The sequence below is a fragment of the Ursus americanus genome, chromosome 27 (assembly GCF_024610735.1).
Source record: "Ursus americanus isolate L20-20 chromosome 27, mUrsAme1.1.p, whole genome shotgun sequence".
Lineage (NCBI taxonomy): Eukaryota > Metazoa > Chordata > Mammalia > Carnivora > Ursidae > Ursus > Ursus americanus.
Genome location: NC_142153.1, coordinates 9350753 through 9373607, shown reverse-complemented (window position 1 = coordinate 9373607; position 22855 = coordinate 9350753). Strand labels below are relative to the sequence as shown.

At 36.3% G+C, this 22855-nt stretch overlaps 1 protein-coding gene across 1 annotated transcript in view; it reads left to right on the top strand.

Annotated features, from left to right (window-relative positions):
* LOC148107620 (A disintegrin and metallopeptidase domain 3-like) overlaps positions 1-22855 on the top strand; it is a 119491-nt gene that overhangs the window by 38526 nt on the left and 58110 nt on the right. Inside the window, exons 7-11 of the mRNA XM_087856326.1 lie at positions 2178-2243; positions 10796-10867; positions 11102-11268; positions 12360-12441; positions 14474-14610. Of these exons, the coding sequence (XP_087712452.1) occupies positions 2178-2243; positions 10796-10867; positions 11102-11268; positions 12360-12441; positions 14474-14610 (524 nt within the window). The remainder of the gene's footprint in view (positions 1-2177; positions 2244-10795; positions 10868-11101; positions 11269-12359; positions 12442-14473; positions 14611-22855) is intronic.

The following is a 22855-nucleotide window of genomic DNA, read 5'->3' as shown; positions in this document are numbered from 1 at the left end:
ATCACGCCCTGAGCCGAAGGCAGATGCTTAACCGCTGTGCCACCCAGGCACCCCAATGGCATACATTTTTTATTTATTTTATTTTTTTTATTATTTTTTTTTGGCGTACATTTTTTAAAGGAAAAAAATAACCTTATGCTTTTAGTGATCTAATTCTGTGTGTAGATCAGAAAGAAACTCTTCCAATGCTATCAGGACTATGAGTGTCTTGCAAAGTCACAGGAGACAGAGATATTGACATGGTTAAGATGTTCATTTTCCCCAGTTGATCTGTAGGTTCCGTGTAATCCCAATTTTGATAATTCCAAGAAACATTTTCATAGATATTGTTTCTCAAATTCATAAGGAAATGTAAAGATCTTAGAATAGTCAAACAGTTTTTAAGAGAACAAATGGAGGACTTACATTACTTTTCTTTAAAGGGCCAGATAGTATATATTTTAGGCTTGTGAGGTATATGATCTGTTGCAACTACTACCTCTACCTTTGTAGCATGAAAGCAGCATCAACAATACATAAACAACTAGGCGTGGCTTTGTTCCAGTAAAAGATTTCTTACAAACAGGTGGCCATACCTTGGATCATTGTTTGCTGACCTCTGCTGTAGAGATATATACTGTGTTATTGGTGTAAGTATAGACATGTAGATCGGTGGAACAGAATAGATCAGAAGGGGACCCACATGATATTGGCGGATTGATTTTCCACAAAGGTGCGAGGGACTTTAAAAGGCCAAAGAATAATCTCTTCAAGAAATGTTGTTGGAAGACTGGACATCTGTAGGGAATAAAATGAATCTTGACCCTTATTCACAAAATTGAATTAGAGCGTAGACTTAAATGTCAAATCTAAATATAAAAGTTCTAGTAGGGAACTTAGGAGAAACCAAAACAATGAGCCATAAGCATGTGAAAACCTGTTCCACATTAATCATCAGGGAGATGCAAATTAAAATCTCAGTAAGATATCAGCACCGACCAACAAGAATGGAAATGATGGAAAAGACAAACCAAGTATAGGCAAAAATGCAGGACTGTTGGCACTCATTAATTCTTGGTGACAATGCAGAATAATCAAACTACTTTAGAAAGCCATCTGGTACTTTTGTATTACTTTACACACCCACAATTATCATACGACTCAGAGATTCTAAATATTTCTCAAGAACAATGAATGTAACTGCACAAAGTTCTGTACATGGGTATTCATAGCAGCTTTGTTTATGAGAGCTAAGATGTCCAAATAATGCAGAATATTGTTGTTGACAGAAAAAAGCTGAAATAAAACAAAAGCATTTATTGGTGTCTCAGAATTACAATTCATTGAGCACAGATTTCATAGCAACCCAATTGTGTCCCCCTAGGGAACAAAAGTGAGGGTTTTCTTTTAAAGACAAAAGGGGATGCTTGCATATGTTGTTAACAAAGATTTTGATTGTTGTTGGCAGACAAGTAAATTAAGTTAAACATAATTGATTCCTAAGGCTGTCACGAAACAAAAATTTGTTACTATACAAGTTGCAGGTAAGTTTGTGCAGAGTCCTAGGAATATTTAAGGTTGGGCCCAGTTCAGAAGTTCCTGGTTCTATCCATGAGGATTTTTAAATGGCCTACTTTACTTAATGGCCTCCCAGTTCCATTTTAAAACCCCTTGACGTAAGTGACCCCATTTTATTCCACCTTTCACATCATTGACAGGTGAATGTAGGAACAAAATCTGGTATTTCTAGAATGGCACACTACTTAGCAATAAAAACTAATGAATTACTAATAACCACAACAACATGGGGGAATGTGAGTGAAGAAAGTCAGGTATAAAAGAGTACACACTATATGATTCCAGAAGAAGGTTTTGAGAGGAAGGAAACGTGGGTTCTCCCTCCAGTAACTTTTTGAGGATTCTATATCAGGAATATAGGTAAAATCTTCTGATTTGTTCCTAAAATTTGTATTTGGAATCTGCTTATTTATTCAGTGGGCATTGATTCTCTTATTTTCTTATTATCTATATCTTGATGAACCTTTTTTTTTTATGTATACCTTTCTTTGGGTATGTATATATATATGTGTGTGTATATATATGTATATATACACACACGTACATAATGTTCATGACAATTACAAACAATTTAAGAATTTAAAAAATGTTTTATTTCACTCATGTCCTCTGTTTCACAGGAAAAGTCAGATGTTGCACTATTGAAAAGAGTTCTGAAAATACAAATTGTTATGGATAAAGCCTTGGTATGTATTATTGATATATGCCATCATATCTTTGTGTTTAAGTTCAAAGAGAATATGAAAAAACTTGCCTTGTTTGTAATATAGATATTTCCCTCTGTTCACAATATGTATTTCAGGATAGCAAGACATAAAAAAATGTTATGAGTTGCTTTTACATTGACATACAGGGACCAAGAGAATCCTTGCAATAATGTTTAACTCTGTATGTATGCAATTTCTACTACGCTATAATCTTTTGGATTCCAACTAGCTATAGATATTTCTGAATCCACTCCATATCATGGTGAACTCTTTTCTTTAAATGGATTTCAATTTTATTTTTTTAATTTATTTATTTACTTTTTAATAATTTTTATTTTGTTATATTAGTCACCATACAGTACATCCCCAGTTCTTAATGCAATGTTCCATGATTCATTACTTGCATATAACACCCAGTGCACCATGCAATATGTGCCCTCCTTAATACCCATCACCAGCCTATCCCAATCCCCCCCAAAGCCCTTAGTTTGTTTCCCAGAGTCCACAGTCTCTAATGGTTCATTCCCCCTTCTGTTTACCCCCCCTTCATCCTTCCCTTCCTTCTCCTACCAATCTTCCTATTTCTTATGTTCCATAAATGGGTGAAACCATGTGATAATTGTCTTTCTCTGCTTGACTTATTTCACTTAGCATAGTATCCTCCAGTCCTGCCCATGTTGCTGCAAATGTCTGGTAATTGTTCTTTCTGATGGCTGAGTAATATTCCATTGTATATATGGACCACATATTCTTAAACTAGTCATCTGTTGAAAGGCATCTTGGCTCCTTCCACGATTTAGCTACTGTGGACAATGCTGCTATGAACATTGGGGTGCATATGGCCCTTCTCTTCACTACGTCTGTATCTTTGGGGCAAATACCCAGTAGTGCAATTGCTGGATCATACAGTAGCTCAATTTTTAACTTTTTGAGGGACCTCCACACTGTTTTCCAAAGTGACTGTACCAACTTGCATTCCCACCAGCAGTGTAAAAGGGATCCCCTTTCTCCACATCCTCTCCAACATTTGTTGTTTCCTGCCTTGTCAATTTTCGCCATTCTAACTGGTGTAAGGTGGTATCTCAAAGTGGTTTTGATTTGAATTTCCCTGATGGCTAATGATTTTGAACATTTTTTCAAGTGTCTGTTAGCCATTTGTGTGTCTTCATTGAAAAAGTGTCTGTTCATATCTTCTGCCCATTTTTTGATTTATTTGTTTCTTTTGTATTGAGTTTGAGAAGTTCTTTGTAGATCTTGGATACCAGTCTTTTATCTGTAGTGTCATTTGCAAATATCTTCTCCCATTCCGTGGGCTGCCTCTTAGTTTTTTTGACTGTTTCCTTGGCTGTGCAGAAGCTTTTGATCTTGATGAAGTCCCACAAGTTCATTTTTTCTTTTGTTACTCTTGCCTTTGCAGATGTGTCATGAAAAAAGTTGCTGTGGCCGATGTCAAAGAGGTTACAGCCTATGTTCTCCTCTAGGATTTTGATGGATTCGTGTCTCACATCGAGGTCTCTCATCCATTTGGAGTTTATCTTTGTGTATGGTGTGAAAGAGTGGTCAAGTTTCATTCTTTTGCATGTAGCTGTCCAATTTTCCCAGCACCATTTATTGAAGAGACTGTCTTTTTTCCACTGGATGTTTTTTCTTGCTTTGTCAAAGATTAGTTGCCAAAGAGCCAAGGGTCCATTTCTGGGTTCTCTATTCTGTTCCATTGGTCTATGTGTCTGTTTTTGTGCCAGTACCATGCTGTCTTTGTGATCACAGCTTTGTAGTATAGCTTGATATCCGGCAATTGATGCTCCCAGCTTTGTTTTTCCTTTTTCACAATTCCTTGGCGATTCAGGGCCTTTTCTGGTTCCACAAAATTTAAGGGCTGTTTGTTCCAGATCTTTGAAAAATGTCATTGGTATTTTGATTGGGATGGATTTCCATTTTAAAACAAGCTATTTTATTACTCAATTAGAGATCCTTGTTGTTAAATATTATCTTTTATGTGATGATTTTATGCTGTATAATTGCTTGGGTTCTCTAGTGTAAGTTCTGTATTTCAAAAATGAGATTTATTCATTGGAAAGTCCATTTAATTATGGAAATTCTTGTTTATACGGTCAGTTTGAGCAAAGTCATATGAGTAGCAAGTTAATCAGATTTGTTCTTTATCACTGATATTTTTGCATAAACTGTGTCAATGATTAATAATAATGTCATGATTTTGTTCATAAAAGGAAATATTTTTAAAAATAAAAGGAAATATTTAGATCTTTAAGTAATTAAAAAAATCAGTAACAGTAAAGAATAGACAGACAAAAAATAATAAAGAAAAACACACATAGTTTTATAATCAGGTGAAAAATTATATGCAGAACTGTCCTGTTTTTTTATGTATACATGTGTATATTCATATGCCTTTGTTTTATATATGCTATTTTATAAGTTATTTTATAATGTTTTCCCACATATGAATGAAATATATTATTTCAATTTAATTTTGAAGTTCACATCGTGTCCAATTAATATATTTAAAATCATTTAATCCAATTTACTAGCTAATTTACTAGCTCTATCTGTGTTCCTTTCTAGTCTTTGCTGCTTTTGGTCTTTTTTCCCCCACTCAAAAAGTCCCCCTTAGTATTTCTTGCCGGGCTAGTTAAGTGGTTATGAACTCCTTTAGTTTTTATGTGTCTCGGGAACTCTTTATCTCTCCTATTCTGAATGACAGCCTTGCTGAATAAAGTATTCTTGGCTGCATATTTTTCCCATTCAGCACATTGAATATATCCTGCCCTATGCATCTGGCCTGCCAGATTTCTGTGGACAAATGTGCTGTGAACCTGATCTGTCTTCCCATGTAGATTAAGGACTTTTTTACCCCTTGATCCTTTCAGGATACTTTCTCCATCCCCTCACTTTTGATCTGCAGGTTTCTTTAGGTTTAAAATGAGTCTCCTGTAGGCAACACAGAGATGTGTCTTGTTTTTTAATCCATTCTGACACTCTATGTCTTTTGATTGGAGCATTCCATTTACATTCAGAGTGATTATTGATAGGAATTTAATGCCATTGTATTACCTTTTAAGTCATTGTTTCTGGAGATTTTCTCTGTTCCTTTCTAGTCTTTGTCACTTTTGGTCTTTTCCTCCCACTCTTAGAGTCTCCTTTAATATTTCTTGTAGGGCTGGTTTCATGGTCATGAACTCCTTTAGTTTTTGGTTGTCTAGGAAACTCTTTATCTCTTCTTCTATTCGGAATGATAACCTTACTGGATAGAGTAGTCTTTGCTGCATATTTTCCCCATTCATCACATTGAATATATCATGCCACTGTCTGCTGGCTTGCCAAGTTTGTGTGGCAAGATCTGCTGCTAGCCTTACTGGTCTTCCCTTGCAAGTTAGGGATGTCTTTTTCCTTGCTGTTTTTAGGATTTTTTCCCTACCTCTATATTTTATAAATTTTACTACAGTACATCTTGGTGTTGGCCTGCTTTTGTTGATTTTGATGGGAGTTCTTTGTGCCTCTTGGATTTGGATCTCTGTTTCCTTCCCCAGATTAGGGAAGTTTAGCTATTATTTCTTCAAATAAACATTCTGTCCTTTCCCCTCTCTTCTTCTTCTCGTACGTGTATGATATGAATGCTATTACATTTTATGGAGTCGCTGAGTTCCCTAAGTCCACATTCATGATCCAATATTTTTCTTTCCCTCTTCTTTTCAGTGTCATTATTTTCCATTATTCTAGCTTCTGTATCACTTCTTCATTCTTCTGCTTTCTCCATCCTTGTGGTCATTACATCCAGTTGGTTTTGCATTTAGGTTATAGCACTTTTTGTTTCAGCCTGACTTGTTTTTAAGTCTTTTATCTTTGTGGAAAGGTACTCCCTGGTGTCTTCTATGCTTTCCTCAAGCCCAACTAATATCCTTATGATTGTTGCTTTAAGTTCTGGGCCAGGCATATTACTTATATCTGTTTTGATTAGATCCCATGGCCTTTTCTTGTTTTTTTCTTTTGGGATGAAAGAAATCTTGGTATTTTGTCTAGGTGTCTGTCTTTTTCTCTGGGTTAGGAAAACCTGTTATATATCCTGCTTTTGGGAGTAATGGTTTTGTTAAGAAGAGGTCATATACTGTTCCTGGCCTGGTGCTTCAGGAAGTATCTCTAGTATATGCTGTGTCACTCTGCTGCTATATTTTGGCTGTCTTTTCCTCATGTCAGTCCTCTGCAGTTTCTCCTTGCCTACAGTGGGGAGTGTTTGGACCTTGTCCAGAATGTGACCAGTTCTAACTGGGTGTGCTCTGGTGTTCCTGTTAAAAGAGGCCTGACAATATTTCCACTAGAGCTGAATCTTTACAGCACTATGATCAGAAGACTTGGTGCAAATTGAGGTTTTTGCTCGTCTTCTGGGGTAGGGGACCTCTGCTGTCAGGCACACTTGCCCTAGTTAAGAAGCACCTGCAGAATATAAGCAGGCATGCCTTGTTGTAATCGGCTCAGGCGTCCATTGTTGATGGGGCTATGCTGCTCACTGAAGTCAATCTCCGCTGATGGGTATGAGAAAAAAGTGGTGCTGACCCTCTCCCTTGTCTCCAGAGAGGTGAATTCTCACCCACTGCCATCCAGGAAGCCTTCACAGAGGAGCAAAGTCTTCTCTTGTGTGTCAGAGGCATCCCTCAGATCCCTGCCTTCTCCCTGTCTGTGTCTGGGTTATCTGCCTGCCAGGCAGTGCAGTGCACCTGTGTTTTATCTCAGACACACTGGATAAGTTTCAAAATTCCAAACCTCTGGAACTTGTTGTGGTACAGACCTGTACTGGTCCTCTGGGAGAGAGCCTTGTTAGGCTGGGGCTTGTGCCAGTTTGTCCCAAAGGGGCAGTCACACCAATGCATAGGAACTGGGAGTTTAGAGTAACACACAGCAAAAAGCCTGAGTCCAGGTTAGCCACCCTTGGCCATGTCTGTGCGCCATGCTTAAGGGGCAGGGGGGAGCACAATGGCATCCATCAGCTCTTTGTCTCTGACAGGCAAAGGCCCCTCCCAGATACACTCCAAAAAGGGGGAACGTCTCTCCCAGTGTATCCCTGGGGATCTTCTGATTGCAGCATCAGCTCTTGGCATCTAACCTCCTTCTCCACAGGAGCACTGCAGCACCCACTGGGCTCCACAGGACCCACAGCACAGAGCTATAAAACTCCAGTCTTTGAACTCTGTTGGTTGTAAACACTTAGCATAATCAGCCTCTCTTCTTTTCCCAGTCCATGACTTTGGGGAAGAGTTTTCCTTCTGTAATCCCCTGTGGACCTCTCTCTCTCCCACTCTCTCTCTGCCTGTTTGTCTGTCCATCTTTCTCTCTCTTTCCTCTCTCCACAGTCAGGGCTCCCTTCCCTCTGCAGCACCCGTGATTCTTTTCTCCCCAAAATCATGTCTCCACACCTCCGACTCTCCATGATGTGACCTCTTCTCTCCCTCCAGTTGTGCCGTTTGTTCTGTCAGTCCTCAGATCCATTTCTTGGGTGTTCAGAGTAATCCAATATTTATTCAGCTGTGTTCCAGGAATGAGGCAAACATAGGGTCCTCCTACTACTCTGCCACCTTAACTGACCCCGGGAGCATTTAGATTTCGACTTTTGTTGTTACAGGAGGAATAATACTATTTGGCCTAAAACTGAGATCACAAGTAGTGGAATTATGCTTTGCCACAGCCAGTCCCATGAGCTTGCTAACATTAAATCTAGACAGCTTATCTTCCTCTCCTCACTTAGCTGGATACCTTCTTTACCATTCCAATAACAACAGAAGGCATTTTCAATGCAAATGACATCATGTGAAACAAAAGAAAACAAAACAAAGAAACCCAAAACAATGACAAAAAACTCCAAGAGTTCCTTAAAATTTGCCATGATTAGTATTTCTTCTCTTATGTTTAGTTTATCTGTCTTCAATTTTAAAGTGTGGTTCTGTAAACAAATATTAATAGGCTTTTTTTTCTCTGAAATTCAGTCAGATAAACTCTGTCTTTCCTTAGAACATTCAGTTGAATTGTGTACACCAAAATTACTGGTAACAATGGATGCAGGTTAAGTGCTGCTGTCCTATTAGTGTTCTATTTGTGCCACCTGTGATTTACTCCTCTGTCCCTCCTTTGTTACCCTTGGATTAGTGGGTCATTTTCAGCATTTGTTTTTATCTGCTATATTGTTTTTTTCTGCTATGCCCCTTTATCCCCTACCTCTTACCCCAGTGGCTTCTCTAGGGTTTCCAATGAACATTCCTAACCTGTTACAGTCTAGAATTAATGTTATACCACTTCACATACAATGCAAGAGCCTTACAACAGTAAAGTTCCATAGAACTCCTTCACGATGTTAGTGTGATGTATTTTTACTTCTTCATATGTTATAAACCACAAGATGAATTATTTTAAGATATTCAATTGTTTAAAGAAATTAAGGAAAGGAAAAAAGCATTTCATTCGGCCCCCCCCATTTTAACATTTCCCAAATTCTTCATTCCTTCTTGTAGGTCTGTGTTTCTGATATTTTTGTTTAGCTTGTTGATGAAATCTCTTCAGCTTTTGTTCATATGAGATTATCTTCATTTTATTTTCATTTTTTAAAAGATTTTGTTCATTTGAGAGAGAGAACGCACAACCAGGGGGACAGGCAGAGGGAGAGGGAGAAGCAGACTCTCCACTGATCAGGGAAGCCCAATGAGGAGCTTGATCCCAGGATCCTGAGATCATGACCTGAGCTGAAGGCAGAGTGCCTAACTGACTGAGCCATCCAGGCAGTCTTTATCTTCATTTTTTAAACGTCTTATTTGGAAATATTTTCTAACTTTCATGAAAGTTGTAAGAATAAGAATAAGGAAAGAACACCTATATTCTCTTTTCTTAGATTTACTGTTTAACATTAATCCTATTATCATGTGTGTTCTCTATTTGAAAGCAAGTTGTAAATTGTATCATGGAGCTTTTATAGAGTTATCCATGTAAGTAAAAATCACATCATTAAAATACTTTTTATCAAGTATTACTGTAAGTATTTTTTATCAAATAACACTAAGTATTACTATATCTGAATTTCATTGTGGTTGGACAATGTGATCTAAGTGACACCTATGTTTTATAGTCAAAAAACTGTTTTATGGCCTAATATGTCAATTTATATAAAACCTCCATGGATATTTGAAAAAAGTTGTCTCGTTTTATATAAGCTTTTATATGTACATACTATATCTAAAGTTTTATTTAATTTGAAAACTCTTGAATTTATTCTTAACTTGTCTGCTTGATCTATTAAAGATTATGAGACCTATGTAAAAAGCCCTCACTATGACAGTCAATTTCTACTTACAATTTTGTTAAATTTTGTTTTATACATTTTGTTGCTCTGCTATTAGTTATAGTCAAGTTTAGAATACTTCCATCTTTCTTGATAATTGAATATTTTATTAATGCACTGTGATAATTATTATGTGCACTTTTTGATTTTAAGCCTTTTTCATATTAATGTAATGATCATATAACATATGCTTTTTGTCTATTATTTTCCTGGTATATATTTTCATGCTTGACTCAATATCTCTATGTACTCATAATTTAGAAGTTTTTAATTTAATTTGTGTATAGTGGATTTTTTAAAAAAGTTTCTGCCCTTTACCTAGTATTTGGTCTGTTGATAATTTGTGATTATTGACATATATGGGTTTATTTCCATAGTCGTATATTTATATTCTTTTGTCTTGCTTTTCATGTGTTCAGTTTTGCAAAGGATCACCTTCATTCATATCACCCATGCTGCATCGTGTAAATATATAATATAGTTTATTGGGAAGGGTTACCTACAGAGAAATAACAAAGTATAGGAAGTCTGTAAGGACCTAAGAGAATAGCATCTCTTTTGTCCAAATCAGAAAACCTTATCCATTACATTTTATTTTCTGTTAGTAGTTTTGGCAGACTTGCTGAAGAGTACTGAAGATAAAATTTGCCACTTTTTATGTTTTTTGCTAACACTCAGAAATGTGTACATACACATAATTAGAAATTTTTAGAGAAAATATTATGACTTCTGTTCCTTTGAATGGAGACATATTCTTGAAATTACTCGCTGTAATGGTCCTCAGAGCTCTGTGTTTAGAAAGTACACTGCTTATCCAGGATATATAGTCATCTCTTAGTGGGATGAAGACAAATGATGGCAGCATACTATAGGAGAAAAAAAAAAGACATAGTAGTTTAGTTTGTTGGGCCTTGAGTTCTGGTTTTTACTCTCAGTAGTTCTGCAATCTTGTAAACTTAAGTTTTGACTCTTAATTTCTGTATGTGTGAAGAGGAAGCTAATCACAACCTTCTTATTTCGAGATTATTGATTAATATATAAATTCTCTAGATTTATATCGGAAACTTGCTAATACTAGGTAAATCTTAACTTTTTTCTCCTTTGGGTTGAGCACTCATTAACATTTTATATCCATTTAAAGTGTGATAGTTCAATAATTTTCACTAGCGATTAAGAAACAAAATTTGTCTTTCAGTTTGATTATATGGGCTCAGAAGTGGCAGTTGCAGCTGAGAAAGTTGTCCATATCTTTGGTCTAATCAACACGGTAAGTGTTTACGTTTCATTTAAAGAAACTTTTCCTATTAATGCAGTAATATTGTTTGTATAAATAGCATATCCAGTTTTTAAAAAATGTAATCCTACCAACTGGTTTCATCATCAATGAATGAATTTCATCTCCAAAAGAGAGTAAATTGAATGTATTATCATTATGTATAGAGATGTAATGTTATATTTATGATTACCTAAATACTGTATATTATGTATCTTCTATTTGCAGATGTTTTCCCAGCTCAACATGACAATTATACTAACTTCTTTGGAGCTCTGGTCAGATCAAAATAAGATTTCACTTAGCGGGGATGCAAATGAAGTACTACAAAGATTTGTGTCATGGAAAGAACAATTTTTGTTTCAAAGGTCCCATGATATGGCATACTTATTAATGTAAGTACTGTATTTGTATTGACATAGGGTTTGTCAAATTATTTCATATGTTAGCTATCAAGATTATATACAAATTGTGTTATATGTAATGACAAGACACTTCAAAAAAGGATTACATGCATTCTGTGTTGACAAAATGCAAAATATAAAATTCTGAAAACAATGTAAGACACTAAGTCGCAGTAAGTCATTATTCTCCACTAGCCTTTTTATCTATGGAAATGTAAGAAACTTGAAAATTTGGAAAGCCTTGAGATAAACAGGGGAACCCAATGGTTTTAAGGATTTTTCTCAGAGGTAAATAATTGAAACTATCATTTGAACTTTAAACACAATGTACATTAGTTAACAGAATGCAATAATTGCATATAATGCAGGTTAAAATACAATATATCAAATTAGTAATGTGGTTACGGTCGGTATAGCTATACTGACACGAGGTGTAGCTATTTAACTACTTGCACTATTTTTTTTCCCAGAGTCTTTATATAGGTTTCTGTTGACAGTTTGATTGTTGAGATGGAAATAATAAAAATTCTGAAGATCTGAAGAATATGCAATAGATTTATAAATCTATTGGTGTTTCCTGTGGAATTTAGGGTCAGTTCTGGGGACTCAGGGGCTGCAATAACTAAGGACTGAAATGTATGAGGACACTTGTTGCATTCTAGCACTTTTTTTCTTGAGGAGTCTACTGAGTATTCTGTCTCTTTGTATTCCTGTCCTCCAATCCAGCATTTTTTACATGCATTAGGGGTTCACTATGAGCAAATCATGGCAGTAAGCTATCCTGACTTGTACATCTTCAAATTATATCTATCCAGTGGTGACAACAGTGGTGATTGTTTTGGAGTGATTAGGCACTGCCGGATTTTGGGCTGTGTATCCTATAATGTTAAAGTAGACTTTAGAACTTAACTTTTCAGGAACTGTGGGAGATTACCCAAATACGAACTGATTGAAAGCATGAGATGTGATATGTAATATTTGTATTAAAAAATAGCTTTATTGAGAAATCCAATTCTTACAATGTCATCAAGTTAGTAATAATTTAAAATGCATTTATTCAAAAGAAAAATTTTATTATTTAGTTACAGGGACCATCTTAATTATGTGGGAGCAACATATCATGGAATGGCATGCAATCCAAAGTTTGCTGCAGGAATTGCTCTGGTATGCATTTTATTCCCATCTATTCACTAATTAATATCATGTTTTGAAACAGCCACTTCAAAGAAGAAAATATGTATAGTATATCTGCCATGACGTTTTGACAACTTTTTCTAAGAATATTCTTTTTTTTTTTAAGACTTTCAAACTCAAATGTTATAATTTTAAAAGTGTTTTGCTATTGTGGTAAAATGCAAATAACGTACAATTTACCATTTTTACCAGTTTTAAGTGTACAATTCAATAGTGCCAAGTATGTTCACATTGTTGTGAAATAGATCTCCAGAACTTTTCATCTTGCATAAATGAATATTTGTACTTTTTGACCAACTTGCCCCACATTCCAGACAATCTAGCCCCTGGAATCCACCATTCTACTCTCTGTTTCATATCATACAGTGAGTATGATATTTTTAAATTCCACATATAAGAGAAATCATATTATAGTTGTCTTTACTGTCTGTCTTGTTTCACTTAGCATGATTTCATCCAGGTTATCCAGGTTCATCCATGTTGTTGCAATTGGCAGGATTTCATTCTTTTTTATGACTGAATAATATTTATCTATATGTGAGTTTATTTTATATGTGAATATTCATATGTATGTGTATATATGTGTGTGTATACATATATATACATATATATGACATTTTTAATCCATTTATTGGTCAGTGGACACAGGTTATCTCTGTACCTTGGCTTTTGTGAGTAATGTTGCAATGAACATGGGAGTGTGAATAGCTCTTCAAGATACTGATTTCAATTATTTTGGATATAGACCAGAAGTAGGTATCTGCTGGATCATGTGGTAGTTCTATTTTTAATATTATGAGGAACCATCATACTTATTCTCAGGGTGTTTGGACCATTTTATAATCCCACCAGCTGTTTACATTTTGTATTCATCACATCTTTACTCACACATTGTTTTCTATTCTTGTTGTTTTTAATAGCAGCCATCCTTAGTGGTATGAGGTGATAGTCGTTGTGGTTTTGATGTGCACTTCTATGATTACTAGTGATAGTGAACATCTTTTCATATGCTTTTTGTTTTTGTATATTATCTCTGGAAAAATATCTATTCAAGTTCATAGTTTGGTTTTTTCTTTCTTTCTTTTTCTTTTTTTTTAACCATATAATCCAGCAGTTGTCCTCTTTGGCATTTTCCAAATGAGTTGAATACTTATATCCACACAAAAACCTACAGATGAGTTTATAGCAGTTTTATTCATAATTGCTAAAGATTGGGAGCAACCAAGATGTCCTTTAACAGAGGAATGGTTAAGCAAACTAGAGTAAATTGATATAAAGGAATACTATCCAATGATTTTTTTTTAAGTGAAGCATCAAACCATGAAAAGACATGGAAAAAACTTGAGTGCATAGAGGTTAGTGAGAAAAGCCAATCTGAAAAGGCTACATACTGTATGAGTCCAACTATATGTCCTTCTGAAAAAAGAACAACTATGGAGATAGTAAAAAGATTATAGGTTGCCAGGGGTTAGTGTCTTGCTGCCAGCGTTACTTCCCAAGTTTTTTGTTTGTTGTTCGTTTGTTTGGTTTTTGAAGAAAAAAATGTTACTTACAAAGTGTTATAGTATTCTGCCTTTAAAAAAATTTGACTCTCTCACAAAACTATTTCTGAAGTCAAAACTGATTGCAAATTCAACCCTTAAGAATCTGTATTTTTTTCTAAGTGTTCATTAAAAAATAATATAGTTACTGAAACAGTGCACATTCTCAAAAAACTTTTAGTTTATTGGAATTTAATACATAATAAAAACATATGACAGCATTAATCTTATTTTGTTATGTCAGTGCCATTTGGATTAGAAATACAATAACTCAAAGAGATAATCAAAATTTACCTATTTTTTTTCTCATTTTCCATATCCCTAAGAAAATAATGAGCTTTGACAGAGTAGTTTCTTAAATTTGTATTTGCATTTAGGTATTATGGCCAAAAAGAAAAGATCAAGGAGGTGAAGAAATAGGCAATAATTCCGTTTTGCTTTGTTTTGTTTTTTGCATTTAGTACCCACAGATGATAACTTTAGATGCATTTTCAGTTGTTATGGTGCAGTTGATTGGAATTAATGTGGGATTAACATATGATAATATCTACAGTTGTTACTGTCCAGGAATTACATGCATAATGAATTCTGAAGCAATGTAAGATTTTATTTTTTATCAAATCTATGTCTTCCTCTGGGAAACGTTTGTGACAGTCACTGTTATATAATATCTTGCAATGCAACTTGAGTAAGAATATTTTTATTAAATACATAATGTACTTGTTTAAACTTATTTGTTTATTTTAATTTTTTATTTAAATTCAATTTAGTTACCATACACTGTATTATTAGTTTCAAAGGTAGAATTTAGCGATTCATCAGCTGCATATAATAGCCAGTGCTCATTATATCAAGTGCCCTCCTTAGTGCCCATCACCCATTCACCTCATCCCCTAACCCACCTCTCCCTCAGCAATCCTCAGTTTGTTTCCTAGAGTTGAGTCTCTTGCGGTTTGCCTCCCTCTCTGTTTTTATCTTATTTAAAGAGGAGTATTTGATATTGTAGAAAATGTACTTAGTATTTCTACATTAAATGTTACAGAGAAAGTGAATATTGCTGATGACTTTCTGAGGGTTTACTAGAGTCTTGAGATGAAATTCATTCAAAGAATACGTAATAGATGTCTACTGTGTTGCAGGATTGTGTTAGTCTTATATATGGCTAACAAGATAGATCTGTCATAAATATCTTAACCTCTCAGGGTCTGAAAATTTAAAAGTAGACCTAAGAATAAACAAAGTATGAACAGCTTACGATAGGTGTCAGGAAGGCAATGAATAGGGAATACATGGGGAGAGGAAACTTTCTGATAAAGAAAAGTTTTCTGAGGAAATAGTTATGAGGGATATGAATATGGTCATGTAAAGAGCTTGTTGAAAACTTCAGGCCAACAAATGAAGTGATACTTGAATAGAGGGAAGCTTGAAAAGCTCAACAGACAAGAATAAGGATATTGAGAGAAGGATAAAAAAGAAAAAAAAAGAAAAGAAATAGCTGGGACTATAAGGAAGAATGTTTTGGACCTAAGGAAAAGAAAGTAAAATACATTGAGGCTAAAGCATAAGGGAAAGAAGGCCAGGTGATTCAGGAATGTGTATGAATGAGTCTGTGCAATCATGACTCAAGAGTTGGGGCTTTGTGATAAATGTTAACCAACTACATTTTAAGTTGATTTATGCAGTATGGGTAGTAAAAATTATCTTAAAATGAGTGTAAAATCTATCAGAGGGAACAATAATATAGTAATATTTAGAAATGATTCTCATTATAATCTATACCAGTTTATTAAGATTGAGAGAGAAAAGGAGATGTGAAGAATTATTTGTAGGAGTTTTGATATCATAATTACTAACAGACATTGAAAAAGGCAAATATTTTAGGAAAGCAGAAAAATGAGAAGTCTTGAGGGCAGTTTATGTTAATTTGGAGATTCTGAATCATCCATTAGAATTAAATGCACAGTTACATAGGTCCTGATCTGAGGACAAAGAATTTAAAATGTGAACCATCTCTTTATTGGTAGAAGTTAAAACCATGAACAGGTCATTTAGAAAGAAGTTGAAAGAGTGATAAGGGTACTTCTCATATTTACAGGCTGAGTAATTGAGGAGAAACTAGTGACATGTGGTGAGAAGAAACAGGAAGGAAGTAAATATTAGAAACAAGGACCAAAATAAGATGGAGTCTTACCTAGGGAAGAATATGTTTTAAGAATAAGGGGGAGGATGGAAATCAAATGGTGAAAGTATCAGCATGGTATTTCAACCTCCCCCAGTTCTCTCACAAAATACAGAGTGAAACTAGGAAAACAAACAAAAAAGCAAAAGCATATTCCACAAGTTTCCCAAACTGAAATGCACCAAAAATACCAGCAGGTGGGACCAATCTACTAACAAAGAACTAAGTAGCATGAAGTAGCTGTGTAGCAGCAAATAAAATAGGGGGACAATAGGAACTCTAAAAATCTTACTGACCTGGGAACTTAGAAATCATTGGCTAAGCCATAGCATAAGAAGTTGCCCCTACTGAGACTGAAATATTAGTAAGCTCATGCCATTGCAGGAGCCAGAACTGGTGAGGATATAGCAAATTGTAGGTAAGAGCAAAGGGGCTGTGAACATTTCTTAAGATGCTAGCGTGGCCTTGATGTCTGCTCTTAAAAAAAAATCTAGTAACAATAGCACATGTATCACCCAGATCATGTTTTAGAAATACTAATCCTCACAAAAAAGAACTGGCATTTTGAAGGAATGACTGATTCCAGATCTAAAGCAAAGAAAATAAAAATGAGCTTGGAACATGTTGTATGAGAAAATTAGGAGGTGTTCAAGGAATTATGGAGATTTATCAAAGGGACACAATTGCAGTTCCCAATAATCAAATCTGTGGGAATCTGAATGTTATAAATAATAGTGACAGTAACGGATTATAACCCATTTAACATGATAGGAAAACATGATTTCATATTCATATAAATACACGAATGAATAAATTGAAAACATAATGAAGGAATGGGATATTAACATAAAACCAAAGTATTTCTCTCCAGATAATTTTTAACTAATAAGAAGAAAAAAATAATTTTAGAGTGAAAATACCTTAATCAACTAATCAAAATGACTATCATCAGTAATAGAACAAATTGAAATCCTGTGCCATTTGTTAGGATGCAATGAAGCAGACTCAGCAACACTCCTATGATACTGTTGCCAAGATGAGTACATAACCTCTGTTTAATTATAAGGCAACATTTTATAATCCTAAATGGAGGGACAGTCTAGCAAATAATCAGTCTGTAATCAGAAAACTTTCCATGATCGTGTAATCCAACAACAACAACAAGATGTAGGTAACTAAACTTAGGAGATATGAGAATCAAATGCAATGTTTGAGGAGCTAAAATGGCAGTATACTAGGAGGACCGTAGGCTTGTCTAGTCCCTGGAACACAAGCAGGTACTATCAAATCATTCTGAGCACCCAAGAAATCCACCTGACAACTGACAGAACAAATTGCCCAACTACAGGGAGAGAAGAGGCCACATGGAGGATGGTAGGAGGTATGGAGATGTGGTTTGGGGGAGAACAGGATTCCAGGGTGTGGAGAGGGGAGGGAGCCATGGTAGCAGGTAAAGGAGGGGGTGGGGAACATACAGGGAAACAAACAGAGAGAACCCTTCCCCAAAACCATTGGCTGAGAAAACCAGAGGGGCTAATTTTTGTGAGGTTTTGCAATCAGCAGGGTTCAAAGACGAATTTTAGAGGATGGCCAGAAAAGCTGGGATAGATCCCTGAGGGTGCTGCCCTACTCCTGGGGAAAAGGCAGGCAAGCACCCTGGAGACAGACAGCAAGTGATTGGAAGGATCACCCAAAGGTGCACAAGGGAGAGACTGTTCGCTCTTCTTGGAGCTCATCTGTGAGAGGTGGTGGTCACAGAGATGACCCTCTGGGGGCAAAAGAGCAGGCAGGCACCATTTCCCAGCTCAACCCCAACACCCCCAAGCCCCCATCCCCCTACCAGTGCATAGGCACAGAGACACCTGCTGGGGGAGGCTAACCCAGATGGATACTGGCTGTTTAGCCTGCTTGCTCCAAAGCCCATGTCCCTGCACTCTGGTCTGGCTGCTCTTCTCAGTCAAACCTACATCCATCCCAGCAGGGTCAGACCCTCACCCAAAAGACCAGTGCAGCCCCCCACCATAGCACATCCTTAAAGTTTGGAGTTTTAAAAGTCAGTAGGCTTCACTGTGATAGAGCCCAAAGTGCACCGTCCTGCTTCAGGCAGGCAAGCAACTGAGAGGCAGTGTGAAAAGAGCAGTCTGAAAACCACCCGACACTTGAGAGGGGAGATTATTTGCTCTTCTGGGAGTGCTTCCCTGAGAGCAAGCACGGAGACTCTCTCTGGGGACAAAGGAGCTAGCTGGTGCCATTTCCCTCCACAGCCCCACAGCGTAAACCAGCTTCAGGAAACTGCACAGCACTGATACTGGCTGCCTAACCTGCTCACACCAAGTCCCACCCACCTGCGCTCTGCTTGTACTGCTTTTCTCAGGCAAGTGTGCCTAAGTCCCAGCCCAGTGGGCCCCTTCCCCAGAAAACCAGCATGCACCGCATCTCCCGAACAGAATTCTGAAAGGCTTTGGTCCTAGTGGAAGTAGCATCAGGTCATATTTAACAAGCAGACCAGAGCACACCTAGTTAAAACTTACTGCACTCTGGACAAGGCCCAACACTGCCCATTCCCACCAAGGACAGCCTCTGCAGATGACTTCCTGGAAGGATAGAGCAGCCAAAACACAGCAGCAGAGTATATGCAGCACACACCAGGGACACTCTTTGAAGCACCACGCCCTGGACACTATATGACATCTTCTTCATAAGGCCATTACTCTCAGGAGCAGGAAACATAACAGGCTTCTGTAATGCACAGAAGAAAAGAGACTTAGACAAAATGCCAAGACAGAAGAGGAATTCATCTCATAAGAAAGAATAAGAAAAGGTCACAGGCAGATATCTAAGTGAAACAGATATAAGTAATATCCCTAATGGAGAATTTAAAGAACAATCATAAGGATACTTGCTGGCCTTGAGAAAAGAATGGAAGATTTCAGGGAGGCCCTCACCACAGAGATAAAAGCACTTAAAAACAATCAGAAATGAAAAATGCAATAAGCAAGATTCAAAACAAACTAGATGTAAGGACCACAAACATGGAAGAAGCAGAGGTATGAATAAGTGATACCAAAATGAGAATAATGGGGAAAAAATGAAGCTGAACAAGAGAGAATAATTATGGATCATGAGATAGACGTAGGGAAATCAGGGACTCCACCAAATGTAATAACAATCATATCAGAGGAGTGCCAGAAAACGAGTAGTCAGAAAAGGGGCAAAGTGTTTATTTGAGGAAATAATAGCTGAGAATTTCCATAATCTGGGGAAGCAAACTTCCCTAATCTGGAATCCAAATCCAGGAGGCACAGAGAACTCCCATTAAAATCAGCAAAAACAGGCTAATACTAAGACAACTGTAGTTAAATTTGCAAAATATAGTGATTTAAAAAAAAATCCTAAAGCAGCAAGGTAAAAGAAGTCTCTAACTTAAAAGGGAAGACCCGCAGGACTAGCTGCAGATCTCTCCACAGAGATGTGGCAAGCTGGAAAGAAAAGGGATGATATCTTCAACACACTGAATGGGAAATATCTGTAGCTGCAAATTCTCTATTCAGCAAGGCTGTCATTCAGAATAGAAGGAGAGATAGAGTTTCCCAGATAAACAAAAATTAAGGAGTTCTTGACCACTAAAGTAGCCCTGCAAAAAATATTAAAGGGGACTCTTTGAGTAGGATGGAAATACCAAAAGTGACAAAGACTAGAAAGGAAGAGAGAAAATCTCCAGAAGCAATGACGAAACTAAATACATATCTATCAATAATACTTTGAATGTAAATGGATTAAACAGTGCAATCACAAGGCAGGGTGTTAGAATGGATAAAAAACAAGACCCATCTATATGCTCCCTACAAGAGACTCATTTTTAACCTAAAGACAACTGCAGATTGTGAGGGGATGGCAAACCATTTATCATGCCATGGACATCAAAAAAAAAAAAAGGCAGAGTAGAAATACTTGTATCAGGCAAAATAGATTTTAAACTGAACTTATAACAAGAGATGAAGAAGGGCATCCTAAGCAAAGGAACTCTCCAACAAAAATATCTAACAAAGATAGATATATATTCCACCAACATGGGAGCACCCAAACAAGTAAAACAATTAATACCAAACGTAGAGGAACTCGTTAATAATAATACAATAATAATAGGGGAATTTAACATCCCACTTACACCAATGAATAGACATCTAAACAGAACATCAACTAGGAAACAATGGCTTTGAATCACACTGGACCAGATGGACTTCACAAATATATTCAGAACATTTCATCCTAAAGCAGCAGAATACTTTCTTTTTAAGTGCACATGAGACAGTCTCCAGAATAGATCACATACTGGATCACAAATCAGCCCTCATCAAGTATAAAAAGGTTGAGATCATACCATGCATATTTTCTGACCACAACTCTATGAAACTTGACGTCTACCACAAGAAAAAATTGGGAAAGACCACAAATACATGGAAGTTAAACAATGTGCTACTGAAGAATGAATGGGTTAACGAGGAAATTAAAGAAGAAATAAGAAAATACATGGAAACAAATGAAAATGAAAACACGATGGTCCAGAACCTTTGGGATGTATCGAAAGTGGTCATAAGGGGAATTATAGAGCAATATAGGCCTACCTCAAGAAGAAAGAAAAATCTCAAGTAAGCAACTTAATCTTGGACGTACAGGAGCTAGAAAAAGAAGAACTAATGAAGCTTAAAGCCAATGGAAGAAGGGAAAATAGTAAAAATTAGAGCAGAAAAAATGATACAGAAACAAAAACATAGATAAGTGAAACCAGGAGCCAGTTCCTTGAAAAAATTAATAAAAATGAAAAACACCTAGCAAGACTTTTCAAGAAAAGAAGAAAAAGGACCCACATTAAAAAAATCACAAATGAGAGAGAAGAAATAAGAACCGATACCATAAACACACAAATAATTATAAGAGAATATTATGAAAAAGAATATGCCAACAAATTGGACAACCTGGAAGAAATGGATAAATTCCTAGAAACATACAAACTACCAAAACTGAAACATGAAGAAATAGAAAACTAAAACAACTAAAAGGAAGCAAAGAAATTGAAACAGGAATCAAAAATCTCCCAACAAAAGTCCAGGGCCAGATGGCTTCAAAGGCAAATTCTACCAAACATTTAAAGAAGAGTTAAAACCAATTCTTCTCAAACTAGTCCAAAAAATATAAATGAAAGGAAAACATTCACATTCATTATATGAGGCCAGTACCAGCCTTATTCCAAAACCATACAGGTCTCCAGTAAAAAAGAGTACTACACACCAATATCCCTGATGAACATGGATGCCAAAATTCTCAACAAGATACTATCTAATCAGATTCAACAGTACGTTAAAAGGATTATTCACCGCCACCAGGTGGGATTTATTACTGGGTTGCAGGGGTGATTTGACATTCAAAAATCAATCAATGTGATCCACCACCCTAATAAAAGAAAGGAGAGGAACAATATAATCCTCTCAATAGTTGCAGAAAAAGCATTTGACAAAGTACAATATCCATTCTTGATAGAGGGAATGTACCTCAACATCATAATGGCCATATACAAAAAACCCACCACTAATATCATCCTCAATGGGGAAAAACTGAGAGCTTTTCTTTTATAGTCAAGAACAAGACAGAGATGTCCACTCTCAACATTGTTACACAGTACTGGAAGTCCTAGCCTCAGCAATCAGACAACAAAAACAAATAAAAGGCATCCAAATAATCAAGGAAAAAGTCTAACTTTCACTCCTTGCAAACAGCATGATACTCTATATAGAAAACCCAAGACTTCACCGAAAAATTGCCAGAACTGATACACATATTCAATAAAATGGCAGGATACAAAATCGATATATAGAAATCTGTTGCATTTCTATACACCAATAATGAAGCAGAAGAAAGAGAAATCAAGGAATCAATACCATTTACAATTGCACCAGAAACCATAAGATACCTAGGAATAAACCTAACCAAACAGGGAAAATATCTGTACTCTGCAAACTATAAAACACTAATGAATGAAATTGAAGATGACACAAAGAAGTGGAAGAACAGTCCATGCTCATGGACTGGAATAACAAATATTTTTAAAATGTCTATGCTATCCAAAGCAATCTACACATGTAATGCAATCCCTGTGAAAACACTAACAGCCTTTTTCACCAAAACACAAAGAGTCCTGAAATTCTTATGGAACCACAAAAGACCCTGAATTGCCAAAGCAATCTTGAAAAAGAAAAGCAAACCTGGAGGTATCTCAATTCTGGACTTCAAACTATATTACAAAGCTGTAGTCATTAAGATAGTATGCTACTGGCACAAAAACAGATACAGAGATCAATGGAACAGAATAGAAAACCCAGAAATGGACCCACAACTCTATGGTCAACTAATCTTCGACAGAGCAGGAAAGAATATCCAATGGAAAAAAGTTTCTTTAACAAATGGTGCTGGGAAAACTGGACAGCAACATGCAGAAGAATGAAACTGGACCACTTTCTTATACCATACACAAAAATAAACTCAAAATGAATGAAAGACCTAAATGTGGGACCTGAAACCATCAAAATCCTAGAGAAGAACACAGGCAGCAACCTCTTTTACCTCGGCCATGGCAACTTCTTACTAGACACGTTGCCAGAAGCGAGGG